Here is a 13428-nt window from a genome sequence, read left to right as displayed (position 1 = left end):
TCGATTCTCGACCCGTGCTCCAAAATGTTGCGCGGGTTGCTGCTGCTACTGCCGCCGAAGCCAGCCCACGACTCAAACTTCGGTAGGTGGTTTCTACTTTCGCCGACAAATAACGATGGACCGATTCAACTGTCCAAGGCATTTTTTTTTAAATTATTATCATTATGCTTATTCTTTCCCACCTATTCTATGACAGAATATATAGAATATGAAAAGGATATATAATATATATATATATATATATATATATATATATATATAAATTTATATATGGCCTATTTTTATTTCTGTATATGTTTTATTATGTATATGTATAATACAATTAAATGTTACATGTCATTAACAATGTTAAAAACATGAAGCTGTCAAAGAGTTCATAGATAAAGTTTTTTGACTAACAAATTGAATGCTTTCACCAAAATGTACCGACGTGGCTTAGATTTGAAATGTCCACGTCTTAGAAGTTAACCGCGTGCAAGTGCCTTCAAGTTCTGAATCACTGTTAAACTCCTCATTAACGCCTTGAGGAAAGGCTGAGTTTGCTTCAACATGTATATTCCCATAGAAGCTTGCCCGAGTATACTCGGGACTCGTCCTCAATGGGTTAAATTTTGTCAGCATTCATTATTCAATACGACAAGAATATGATTTAGTGATTCTTATTTCAAATACTCCGTTTGTTTGCCTTTACAAATATTGAGATATGACTGCATTCATAGTACAAATTAGCCCTTCTTGTCTTGGTATTTTTCTCTTATATTTATATGGGAGAGCAAGAAGACCCCCCCCCCCCCCCCCAAAAAAAAAAAAAAAAGAAAAGTTTGTTCGCAAAAACCGATAAGTCCATATTTGCCAAATGGAGATATTTGCAATTAAAGGTCAAGAAAAATAAAGAGAATAATAAGAAAAATGTTGCTTCTTTTGACCATAACTTCAAAAATGTACCTTTATATATATAGTGACCATGCTCATTTAAAAGGTATTATTTAAAAGGTATTTGAATAGTGGTTTACGTTGCAAGCCATCCAATGGAGCTTCAGGCATAATTTGTCAGGGGTAATGATAAAAGATACATTAAAGCATTTACGTCCCAACTTCCTAGTACTATAAGTGAATAAAGTTGTCAGGTGCGCTGACTATAATGGCCACTTTTAACACAATGGTACATGCCGTGCCAACATGTCAAATGACTGAAGAGATATAGATATTTGCTCATTTCGATCTTATCAAAGAGTAATTGTGACCGTGCATCACAAAACCAACAAAAAGTCACAAACCCTGATTTTTTTGTGGGTGCACCGGTTCAACCGAGTCAACAAGTTAGTTTTTCAATCTTCTGAAAGTGCAAATTCTTATTCTACATTATTCTATCAGTTTTAGGATCATAACACGAATGTGGAATTAAATTTTTAGCAGTTTTTCTTGAACACCTTTTGTAGAATTTTGTGATTAGGTGTGTCTTAAAGGCCCCTTTTCATTTCTTAAAGACCCTTTACACACTCTTTATTTAGGATGATGCTGGCTCCTTTTCTTTCTTTCTTTCTTTTTTGGCCCTGTACGGTCGCAAATTAGAGAAAGGTCTAGAACAGATGCATTCATTTGAAAATTGACATAGTAAGACTGAAAACCTCTTCAACTGTCGTGAAGGTATTATTTGTAGCCACATACAGACAATTCAAAAGCGTACAACAAATGAATAAAGGTGGATGAGCTTTGTTAGTCCGGCAATAATAGTTGGCAGTACATTATTGAGAAGTACGTTTATCAAACGTAATACAGTATACCAATTGACATAAATGTCTACTCCGAGAAAACAGTCATTATGTCATATTCATCATTGCCTTGACGATGAGAGAACAAATTGACAAAGGAACTTCCAGAAATACTTTCGAATTCTACGAATCACTATTTAAACCTTTCAGTGGTAATGTGTGTAGGTATGTACGATTACTTGCTAAGATTTGACCCTTTAGTTTTAAACAGGCATAGTAATTTTTATAACAGAGATATCGCTCTGTATATTTATTTTAAAGAAAAAGAAAATCACTGGAAATTACCTTATTCTCAAATACGGTTTCGTCAGAGCAAAAAAAAAATATATATAAAGAATAAACTGTTTCGAAAACAAAACTGCGGCTTTTACCCAAACAAAACGATGAAACGAAAACTTAAATTCAAAAGGGACAAAAAAACATGAAAAAATAAAACAAGGACGGTTTTTCGATGGACCTCTTGTTTCAAAGTCCCTGTACATTCATTGATACACAACCGTTGTCCTATAGCTGAAACTCAATTTGTTTCAGTTTAAGACCCCTGGAGTGGGAGTTACAAGGAAATCATAACCACGGAGCTTAATTTCCGTCTGATTTACGATTAGGTTAGATATCAAACTTTTGTTGATAATATGAAAGTGTAAAAAAAAAAAACCTATCTCCTCAGTTATGATAAAAAAGAACAATCAACTGAAACACTGATGTAAATATATTCAAAATTTTCTTTGCAGTACTCTTCTCTTATCTTTTCACCCTCCATTCAACACCCTTGCCCTGCTCATTGCGCTTTATCAAAGTTCAAAGTCATACACTCGGAGCAAATTTTGTTTTGAAGTTACTATAACAAAGTTAAAGTAGGACTTCACAATGCGATGTTGTTTTTGGATACAATGATGTCATGATGATTATCATACCATGATAATCAAGAATCTATTATCGATAGACGGGTGTAAAGTGCACCCTGGTTACGCCTGGTATATGCGTGGGCACGTAGACACGACGTACTGTTAACACCTACAAACCGTATGTCCTCTGCTGTTCATTGTATACATCAACTATTGACGTCAACATAAGAAAAGTCGTCAATGTTTAGTCAAACACAACAAACTTTTTTTAATTCTAACATTGTTATCGTGTGATGCAACTCATATTCGTTTTGATAAAGTATGGAGTATCCTGATACATGTAGTAATAATGTATGACAGTTGTATTTAACACAAATTCTTACAGTCGTCTTATAACATCGAAGTAATCTACATTATTGATGAATGGAAGCGTGTGTAGCTATTTTTTAACACCTGTAACATTTCCGGATTAGTAATATCATTACGGAACATGATAGAGGTCAATGCTCTTAATCACTTTCGTTTAATTTCTTCTAGTCTTAATTCTTTTCCCAATAAAAAGCAAAGAAAATCAGCTATATTATAAATGGAATAGATTATAGTACATTGTAGTAACAGAGTGCGACAACAAAATCACTTTTGACATTAAGGAATATACATAATATGTATAATTATGGAGTACAATATTATTGTACTCCATAATTTCCAAGTCAGCGCCACAAGCTTAAATAATCCTCAGTTCACTACTCGTCTTGTAGTCTGAAGTTCAAAATGCCTGAGTTAATGATTTATTCAATTCATGGCTATTCAGCGTTTAATCTCAGCGTTCGCTTTGAAAATAACCTGGACACGAACAAGCATGAACGGCTCAGGAATGATTCAGACCCTCAGTTCTGGCATGTCGATTTCGGTTAAAAGCCTTCAAATTATTGGACTTTGTAACTTACATGGAATTATACGTCTTATGAACCACACAAAGTATACATTTCGTATTTGTCTTCAGGGGGCGCTCATCCACTTCCTGTTGTTGAAAATATATTCAGTAACAAAATAAATTCACTCCATGATATCTTTCTAAATGGTATCCGTACACTAATTGGATCCTAAAACGAAAAAAAAAAAGTAACATCAATCTGTTTGTAAGGTATGTTAGAATGACAGAAATAGAGGAAAGAAAGAAAAAAATGAAGTAAAATCAGGAACCAAATTCTGTGGTTATACGGGAATGAAACCATCAGCTCCTAGTACAATTATGGCATGTTTGGAAATTGACGAATAACGTTGCCATGGTATAAACAACACTTCAACGGCTGATTGAACCCCGGGAGGCACTAAACAAATTTTCATGTGCGTGCGTGTATGGTAAACACTACGTGGTATGGTGTTTCCAATGCAAGTTGGGAGATTTTAATAAACAAACAACAACTGAAAGGCTTACTCAAAACTAGAAATCCAAACAAAGTCCCACTGCATTCTATCAAGACATTAGCAGATACGCAATAGTTTCATCATTCACCATTATTCTATGCAAGAAAAGAAGAGAACTGGGGGATGTTAATCACTTAGAAAGTAACATGTTAGAATGAAAGGCACTTAGTAATAATGTAGTAATTATGTTGAATTATTACATTGGTCATTGGTATTACAGTGTATGTGTACTGCGTGGGGAAATGTATTTAATTTTGTGTAATGTTCTGTAATTGTTGTCAACCTCACAAATCTGTTGCGAATACAGCTATATTGTTATTTATTCACTGTGTAAGTATTTGTAAGTGTATCATTACCTGCCATGTGTCCAGAATAGGACTATGGACCCGGGGGGGGGGGGGGGGGTGTTTCATAAAGCTGTTCGTAAAGTTACGAACAACTTACAAGCGACTGGTGATCAGTTCTGATGTGCTATACTTATATAGCACATCAATATTTATTTCAATAATTCAGCACAAGAACTGACTACCAGTCGCTCGTAAGTCATTCGTAACTTTATAGACAGCTTTATGAAACAGGGCCCTGGTATATATGTCAGCATGTCCTTTGTTTATCAATAAAGAAATGATTACAACGACGACATTCCTTCAATACCCTTTATCTTCACAAGCACTTAACCTTCTTCACATATTTTTCCCTTTTTTTTTCTTCTTTTTTTTTTTGCTACATGCACGCACAGTGTTTTACTATCTACATAAATCATGGTATCTTATACAGTGTACTGTCAAGTTTTCAACAACACTAAGAAAGTATACAAGCATAGGACACCGATTTAGGAAATCAAATTCTTCATTTTATTTTAATGATTAAACAATTAGCATCCAGGAAACATAGGGACAACCTACGAAGGCAAGAGGCTGAATGAAATACTTGTAGATCTCACAAAAATCAAAGTGTTTATTATACAGTACGTTACTTTAATACACGTACACTGTACTCTGCACGTCGTCCTGAATACAGTGCACTCCCGTTTATCGATTGTATAGTTGTAACAAACACTCGTTACAACGAAGTGGAAAGAAAAAATTAGGTCACAAATTCATTACTGTCTCGGTATAGGCGTACATATACACGACATGTATTATCATATCTTTATACATGTAATGTACTTTTATTCCGGATCTGGATAATTATGCATAGATCAATCGGACCATATAATACTGTAGCTTACGGCGGCCATAACTGAAAGGGAGGTGGCTTCCAAAGGAGAACAAAAACACTTTCAATGGGTTACGCAATGAGCCAAGTGGGTTGCTACATGTAAGTCCGTGCTTATTTATCTTTTGTTAGGCATACTTTAAGACCCAGTTAGAAATTACCATCAAAAACAATACCCAAACCGAATATTGGTCAACGATGCACGGCCCTTCTGGGTATAAACGCATTGGTAGAAGGAGCAGGGCAGATGTTTAAAGCGATCTGTCGAAGGCCTTCTTGTAGTCTGGAGTTGGTAGAAGGTGAGTTTATTGTTGTTCGGCTACAACGAAATTTCGATACATATACCGGAAGAAGTCTGCCGTTCTCATTGACTCCGTCTTAATAGGAGTCGCCTGTATTATTCAACTTTACAGCTTAGATGGTTTTCATGGCTCAACCCTTATCACGTGGATCACCAACAATGGCAACTAATTTTATCTCACGCCATTGTTGTTGATTCGCATGATCTTTCGTAATGCACATGTACAGAAAATTATTTGTAACGAGAATTAGGTTAACAGCTAAATAGGCTAATTTCAGGAGTGCACTGTATACAGCGTATATGCAAAGAAAGGGTGAATAATTACAATGTACATGTATATAAGTAAATCAATGATTCTGAATCCATTTTTTTAATTTTTATACACTGACTTGCATCACGGACACTTAACCGACAAAGATGTGCAGAAATAAACACAGTGATAAATTGAAAAGAAAAGAGGATTAAATTGATTTTTTTTCTTTCTATAACGACTTCTTACAACATTAAGAGCAAGAACAAAGTAATGCACCATTCTATCATTGCTACTTCAAGCAACTTTAAGGCCCGAATTCACGAAGGTGGTACAAATGAAACCATGGTTTAAACCATGGACAAAAACCATGGAGCGCCAGGTGTCGCATGGAATATTTCGTTACGAAATCAGTCATTTCGTCGATGAAATGATTATTTTGTAACGAAATAACAACATTTTGTAACTAAATGAACATTTCGTCCACGAAATGATAATTTCGTTAACGAAGCGGTCATTTTGTCGACGAAATGACCAATTTCGTAGCGAAATATTCCGTGCGACACTTGGCGCTCCATGGTTTTTGTCCATGGTTTAAACCATGGTTTCATTTGTACCACCTTCGTGAATTCGGGCCTAAATGTACATTCGTGCTTCGCAGTACTGCAAAACGGAATGAAGAAAATTATAACACAACGAACAATGAATATCTTACAAGTACCAGTGGAAACTTGCTATAACAAGATCCTTGGGACCGAGACAGTTTGTTCTTTATATCAGACACTTTGTTATATCAGTAGTCAATAAACAACCGAAAACAAAGGAAATAATTCTATTCATTGGGACCGGAGAAATTAGTTTGTTGTATCAGGTATTTTGTTAGGCCTATATCAGATCTCTTTATACCAAGTTTCCACTGTATTGCCTCTTACGAGGTGTATCTTAACACCTGACAATTTTTACCCACGAGAGTTATATCTTCCCATAGAGCTTACAATCTTGTACAGTACTTTCTCCTGAAGTGCACAGCGCTGAGGGAATATAGTATTTTGTATCATAATGATCTACATTAATACACATGATTTCATTCTAGCCCCATCGGTAGGCAGTAAAATTTTGAATCAAAGCACTTGACGTGATATCACTGCAGGCAATACAAATTCGATCCTCGCTGCACAAGTTACACTTGTAATTGCATTATGAATAATCACAAACCAGTAAGTATCTACGTAGACCATTAAATGGTATACAAGTGAATTTTTTTGGCCCGAATTCACGAAGGTGGTACAAATGAAACCATGGTTTAAACCATGGACAAAAACTAAGGAGCGCCAAGTGTCACACACAATATTTCATTACGAAATGGGTAATTTCGTCGACAAAATGACCGTTTCGTCTACAAAATGACCATTTCGTCAATTAAATTATCATTTCGTAGACGAAATGTTCATTTAGTTAGAAAATGTTGTCATTTCATTACAAAATAATCATTTCATCTACGAAATGACTGACTTCGTAACGAAATATCCCATGCGACACTTGGCGCTCCATGGTTTTTGTCCATGGTTTAAACCATGGTTTCATTTGTACCACCTTCGTGAATTCGGGCCTATGAGTGCAATGGACAGAATATTTCATGAGGTGAAAGATGAAATGATCCATTCAACGAGGCGCAGCCGAGTTGAATGGATCAAAGATTTCATCTTTCACCGAATTTCCAAGCCATTTTACATCATGAACTTCCAAGCCATTTTACATCACGAGTTATCTCTTCCTGGGGAAGACTGCTTTCGCTGATTGGACAATTTCTGCCTAGGACAGTTATCACTGTAGAAATGCCCCCTCGGGACACTTTTGCCCAAAGCACATTAACCGCTGTGCATCAAACCATTAAACAAAAACTGGCAATGGAATGTCTGGAAACGGAAATTTGAATTCGACATTATGACATCTATTCAGATGGAAATATTTCTTACATAATATTATCATAATAATTATTGTTTTTATCATTATTAAATTACCATTACTAAAACCAGACACCAGAGCAATTTCTTTGAAACATACCGTATTCAGGTGGGTCAAAATACGTACACTCTGTACCACAGACATTTAATTTTAATGATTATCCATATTTGATGACTGTGCTTTTAATATCTCTCCTGGTGACAATAATCTGCCAGAAAGAAGTCGTCTTTTCAATTTTTGAAATGCTGCATGATGTGTTTACGGGGACCACACTATAATATCTGACTAAACAAAGGTAACATTGAAGATGTTGGCACATATTTTTTCTTACTTTGAAGTCACATTGTACAAAGGAATAATGCTAATTTCATATGGCAGAAATTATAAGTATTTGTAAAAATGCATCCCTCTTGGTTTGAAAGGTATGAAGCCAAAACCACAAATAATTGTTAACAAAGGAGACAATCAACTGTCTTCTAGCAAGTGAGAAAGTAATGGAGAGAAAGACAGCTTTCAGTTATCTCTATGGGATTTTTTACAAGATAATACAGGTACAGTATCACGTTACCATGCATCATACAACCCACTCAAAAGGTCGCCAGACACATACATGTTCCAGACTGTAATAAAGGTTAGTTTCTACGAGAAGGTTCTCAGCTTCAAATAACTCTATCAAACTGCAAAATCACAGGTTCCTAACCCATCAAAAAAGTAAAGAAAAAAAAAAGCCAAATAAATGATGGATTTGATTATCAAACATGTAGGAATGCAATGTGCAGAAAAGGGATAAGAGAAGTTAAGGGGCTTTTCAAGTCCTTGTAGCCATGCAGTCAAACAATTCAAACACTGTTAAAGTCTGAGGACATAACTATTCTAAAAACCCCATGTACTTGTTTAACTTGGACTGTCAATGCCTAGTAGTTCATACATATTTTGACTCAAATACAAGTACTTATCCAGAGGATGATATCTCAAAGTGCTTTGTATTTATTGGGAAAGGTGACTTCAATCTAAAATCAGCCAATAATGATAATGATAATGCACAACAACTGTGAACAGCACTTTGTGAGTCTGCAATGCAGGGTCACATGAGTCTTCAAATGAATCAAATACTGCCAAGAAATCTCATGATCTTAATACTAGAACATTATGCATGTATCAACACAACTTGTTCAATCTTGAGCAAAACAAAAACAAAAACAAAATCTTCATAGACTGAGTGATGGACCACTTACAAGTATCATTAGATAGAATGTTCCTCTATGTAGTATGTACAAGTACACTGGCAGAAAGTGAAGACCAGTGCCGACCATGAGTTCAAAGGTCACCTTGTCTTGAGAATGACGTAGATGATAAAGAAGACGAAGGCAGCAAACAGGAATAGGTAAAGGTAGTGGCACTGCCGACCAGATCGTGACAAGCGGGTAAGACGCCCCATAGTAGCTCTCAAGAATCCACCCCCGGCATCGAATTCATGCTCCTGAAACAGACGAAAGAATATCAAGGGCATTATATGTATGGGCATTACCATGCTTTTACAAGCTTGACACAATAAGAAATTCCTTTCCAATTGAAGCACTTACTGTACACAACCTCGTCACCTTAAAGTAGCTTTCTTCTTATAAAAATGAGATATTACTGATACCTATTACAAATTTATAGTGCCTGATCCCTCTACACCTTCTGGCTAATGTCTCCCAAGTACTACTATGTGGCTATCTTCAGCATTGTTGATTTGTTGTTTTGTCTTTGTTTTGTTTTATACTGGATATATATATATTTGCTCTCTCTCTCTCTCTCTCTTTAATTTCATGATGAAGCATTTGTGATACATATCTGAGAGTCCAGACAAAAGAACATATAGCAGAGTACACAGTTACTGTATGCAATGGACAATACTGACTATATCAAGAATGAAATAAGAATATGACAGTTATTAAACATAATTACACAAGATTTGGAAAATGATAAAATACTAAAAGCAGGCATGCACTTTTTAGCATCCTAACTAGACAAATGTGTGTTGTTGTTTTTTTTTTCTTCCAAAGCCACTGTGGTTAATTCTCACTTGGAATGTTTCATTGGTTTCAAATATAATACAATAGTGGTATCATGCTGTAATATCTGTCATTATCAGCTTATTTGCAGTACATTTGAGGAATGTTCTTATGAAAATGGCATGTTTGAAAAAAAAAAACATGAAAAAAGTTTGCTCTCTGAAGTTTTAAAAGGAAAGTTATTAATTGACAGGTACAAGAGGTGTACATGTATACAGGGCAAGTGAGAGTACAGTGCTCTCTTTATTAAAAAAAAATGATAAAACAAAATTTGGTGCTGACATTGACATTCAGAATTTTGTTCTATTTGCATTGCCTTTTCACCATGATGTAAAACGATCTGTTATTTACAAATTACATGCATTCTTTGCAAAATCAGTTTGCTCTATTGAGAGTGTATTATATAATCCATATCATCCCTGAACATTCCATGGAAGGGGTGCGGGTGAAATTTCATTCAAATATAAATCATTATAGAATGGGTAGCGAGAATTCTGCGATCTGATTGGTAGAGAGCTATGTGTTGATTTTTACTGGCCGCATGCCGAGTCACAGTGGTAAACATGTTATCGCGCACTTAGCAAGAGTACACGTACTTGTAACAAAGGTTCGCTCACTACAGCAAGCATTCGCGCACTCAGGTTGGCCATGCATTCAGTAAAAACTGATGCATGCTCGTTTATGCATCCAGTAATTTTGTCATCGGGTAACACGATAGAAAAATGGGTTTTTGACAAGAAAATTATCCATTCTATAAATCAGATGACGCACATGTCTTTTCATGCGTCAGTTGGAATATAGTGTGCATGCGGTAACTATGGAATTTAGCCTAAACCCACTCGGCTTCGCCCTTTGACTAAGCATTCCATAGTTACCTTATGCACACAATTCCGACTGACGCACTCAGACCTGTGCTTCATTTGTATAATAAATCACTTACCATTTCATTTACCAACTTGTTCTGCTCTCTTACTTCGTTTCCAATGTCAATACTCAACTGTTTTGTATTTGAAGGATAACACAGAATTGACCACATGAGACAATATGTCAAACTCACAAAACATTTTCAAATATTTCTCTATAATCTTCTGTTCTGATAATTTTGTAAAATCTTCTTTTTAAAAAGATGTCACAAAGAGGCTTCTCACTCAGTAACGAGTCATTTCATCAGTCAAATACCTAGTTTTTCCATATCAAATCAAATAGAATCATATCATACTATATCTGTAATAGCCCCAAATATATGCACGAGATATATTTGCATGATCAAAATGATAACTTATGGTAACACTTAATTCCTGTCCACTACCGAAATGGCCAAGCACTTTATTTCTTTATATCACTCAAAACATATCTATATTTCTCACTCTTTGTACAAGCTTGAAAGAATTCCACAACAAAAAAGAATGATGTGTATACAAAAAGAAGAGTCAAAGGGGAAAACAAGTCTTGTTGCACAAAAGACTTTAAATCACATGGTTTTGTCTATTCAGTTCAATTCCAATTCTAATTCAAATATACAACAACTTATACAGCAAAGTTCCATTAAACTTTCCAACACAAGATTTCAGCATTTCAGTTGTGCAAGGTGCAAGTATAATGCACAGAGCTGTAGCTATCGCACCTGTCAGTTGAGCACACCTCAAATTGAGCAATAAAAGACTGATCTTTTGGGTTTCCACATCTTACCGACTTCAAGGCGCTAACTTTTGAGCGGAGTCCCTCAGCGAGCTGTTCGTTTTCTTCCTCAATGGCATTGTAATCTCCGTAACCTTGACTGCCCCCAGAGCTGGCACCACCTACACATTGTACATTGAGATACAGATCCATGCATCAAGGATGTTTGAAAATAACTTTATGCTTTATGTACAGGGGTGGATCCAGGAAATCCTTAACCCGTTGATGAGTCCCGAGTATACTCGGGCATGTGTCTATGGGAAATGCATGTTGTAGCAAATTCAATCCGTCCTCAACAGGTTAAAAGGGAGGTGCCTTTACAAAATTAAACGGGGATTCTTGCGCCCTACCCCCCCCCCCATTTTTTCTTATTTCTTTTGTTTTAACAAAAACTAAAGAGGGGGTGCACACCCGGTGTGCCCCCCTCTGGATCCGCCACCGTACATCATACAGTGCAACCTCATTATTAAAAATTGTAAGAGGTCCGACATGAAACACTCTTCAATAATATTTAAAACATGGGTGTTTTTTAAGGTCCTGACTCTTTGTTTATTAATTATGTAACCTGATTTACTTAGAAACCCATTAATATTTTAACAGATGGTTATTACCATGGCTTTTAGGGACTCTTTACAACAAATGAAAAAAAAAAAACAAGGAAAAGAAACAAAAACTTTTCAGTATTATACCGCTGGTGTAGATCGCTACAAGTCCATGTGTAGGGTAGTGCTAAGTATTCTCTCCACCGTATGGAAGACCTTTAAAACGACAGCTTCTGCACCATCAATGTTGATAATTCCCTCTATTTTTTTTTCTCTCTCTCTCTCTTTCCCTCATGTTGCTGTACTATTAAACTCATCAAGCCCAGAAGAGTATGTACTGCAGATATCATAATCTTGTCATCAGTGAATACTACCACTGATATTTGATACCATACATATCTTATACTGGACAAATAATCACTTCTTGATTTTATTTCATCTCCATACAATAAGAAAAAAAAAATCAAAAACTTGCCAGTTTGTGGCAGAAACAGGAAGCATCATCTCAAAAAAAATGTGTTGCAAAATTTTGTTTTTTCATGACTAGTTACACATTTATACGTAAGAATTAGGAAGCATTTGATGAAACTAGAGCTGTAATACCTAGTGGTACCGTACAATGTAGACAGAACTGCATGTGACCAAAACAGGGCCCAACTGGGAGAAAATTATTTCATTCGCGCTCATGAAATACTACAAGTATCCTTGCAGCAAAGAAATCACACAACAAATGAAATAAAAAGACATTTACACCAAGAAAAACAGTTTGGTCTATGAAACTACAATGGTGAATTTTTTGCTTGCAAAGTGAATTACAATACAATCAAACACAAATATGTACTTAGTCAATGGGCATCTCACCTCCACCGGCTGCCCGCCTCATTTTGAGTCTCCTCTGAGCTGTTGTTGACCTTTGACCTCAGCTGTGCTCTCTTGTTGACCTTTGCCCTCTGGCTTGACGAGTGCTGTTCTCTTGATTGCACAACCCTTACTGGTAAGTTTTCTTCTTAGGGAATACTATGCTTTGGGCTTGGTTTGAAATCCTTTACAACCATCCCAGCTCTCATTTCACTGTATCATGGCAACACAGCAAAGGCAACATGAGATCTGCTAGATATGAAGAAAGAGTGTTTGTTTAATTGTTAATGTTTGAAGAAAAATAAAAAAAACAAGATAGAATGGGTCTAAATTACTTCATAAATATAAATATAGGCCCCTAAACATTCACATTAGACTCTATACTACTGTAAAAGTGGTTTCTTTCGCATACAGAAACTTTTGCGGTTTCCATTGGTGCCAACTTTTTCGCGTGTGTTTAAATTCGCGGTTCGCGGTTCAACCTCAAAGCGCGAAAATAAAACCACCGCGAAAGA

General features: G+C 35.9%; 1 protein-coding gene across 1 annotated transcript; it reads right to left on the bottom strand.

Annotated features, from left to right (window-relative positions):
- Nucleotides 1-7409: 7409 nt before the first annotated feature.
- Nucleotides 7410-13041, bottom strand: LOC139743831 (BET1 homolog). Its single transcript, XM_071654286.1, has 4 exons — nt 12917-13041; nt 11526-11635; nt 10777-10833; nt 7410-9259 (listed from the first exon to the last, which is right to left on the bottom strand). The coding sequence occupies exons 1-4, from the start codon at nt 12936-12938 to the stop codon at nt 9104-9106; spliced, it is 345 nt and encodes a 114-aa protein (XP_071510387.1). The 5' UTR covers nt 12939-13041; the 3' UTR covers nt 7410-9103.
- Between the last annotated feature and the right edge of the window lie 387 nt (nt 13042-13428).

Source organism: Diadema antillarum, unplaced genomic scaffold (genome assembly GCF_040938485.1).
Source record: "Diadema antillarum isolate AM-2024a unplaced genomic scaffold, OU_Dant_1.0 seq00001111_RagTag, whole genome shotgun sequence".
NCBI lineage: Eukaryota > Metazoa > Echinodermata > Echinoidea > Diadematoida > Diadematidae > Diadema > Diadema antillarum.
This window is presented reverse-complemented; position numbering and strand designations above follow the sequence as displayed.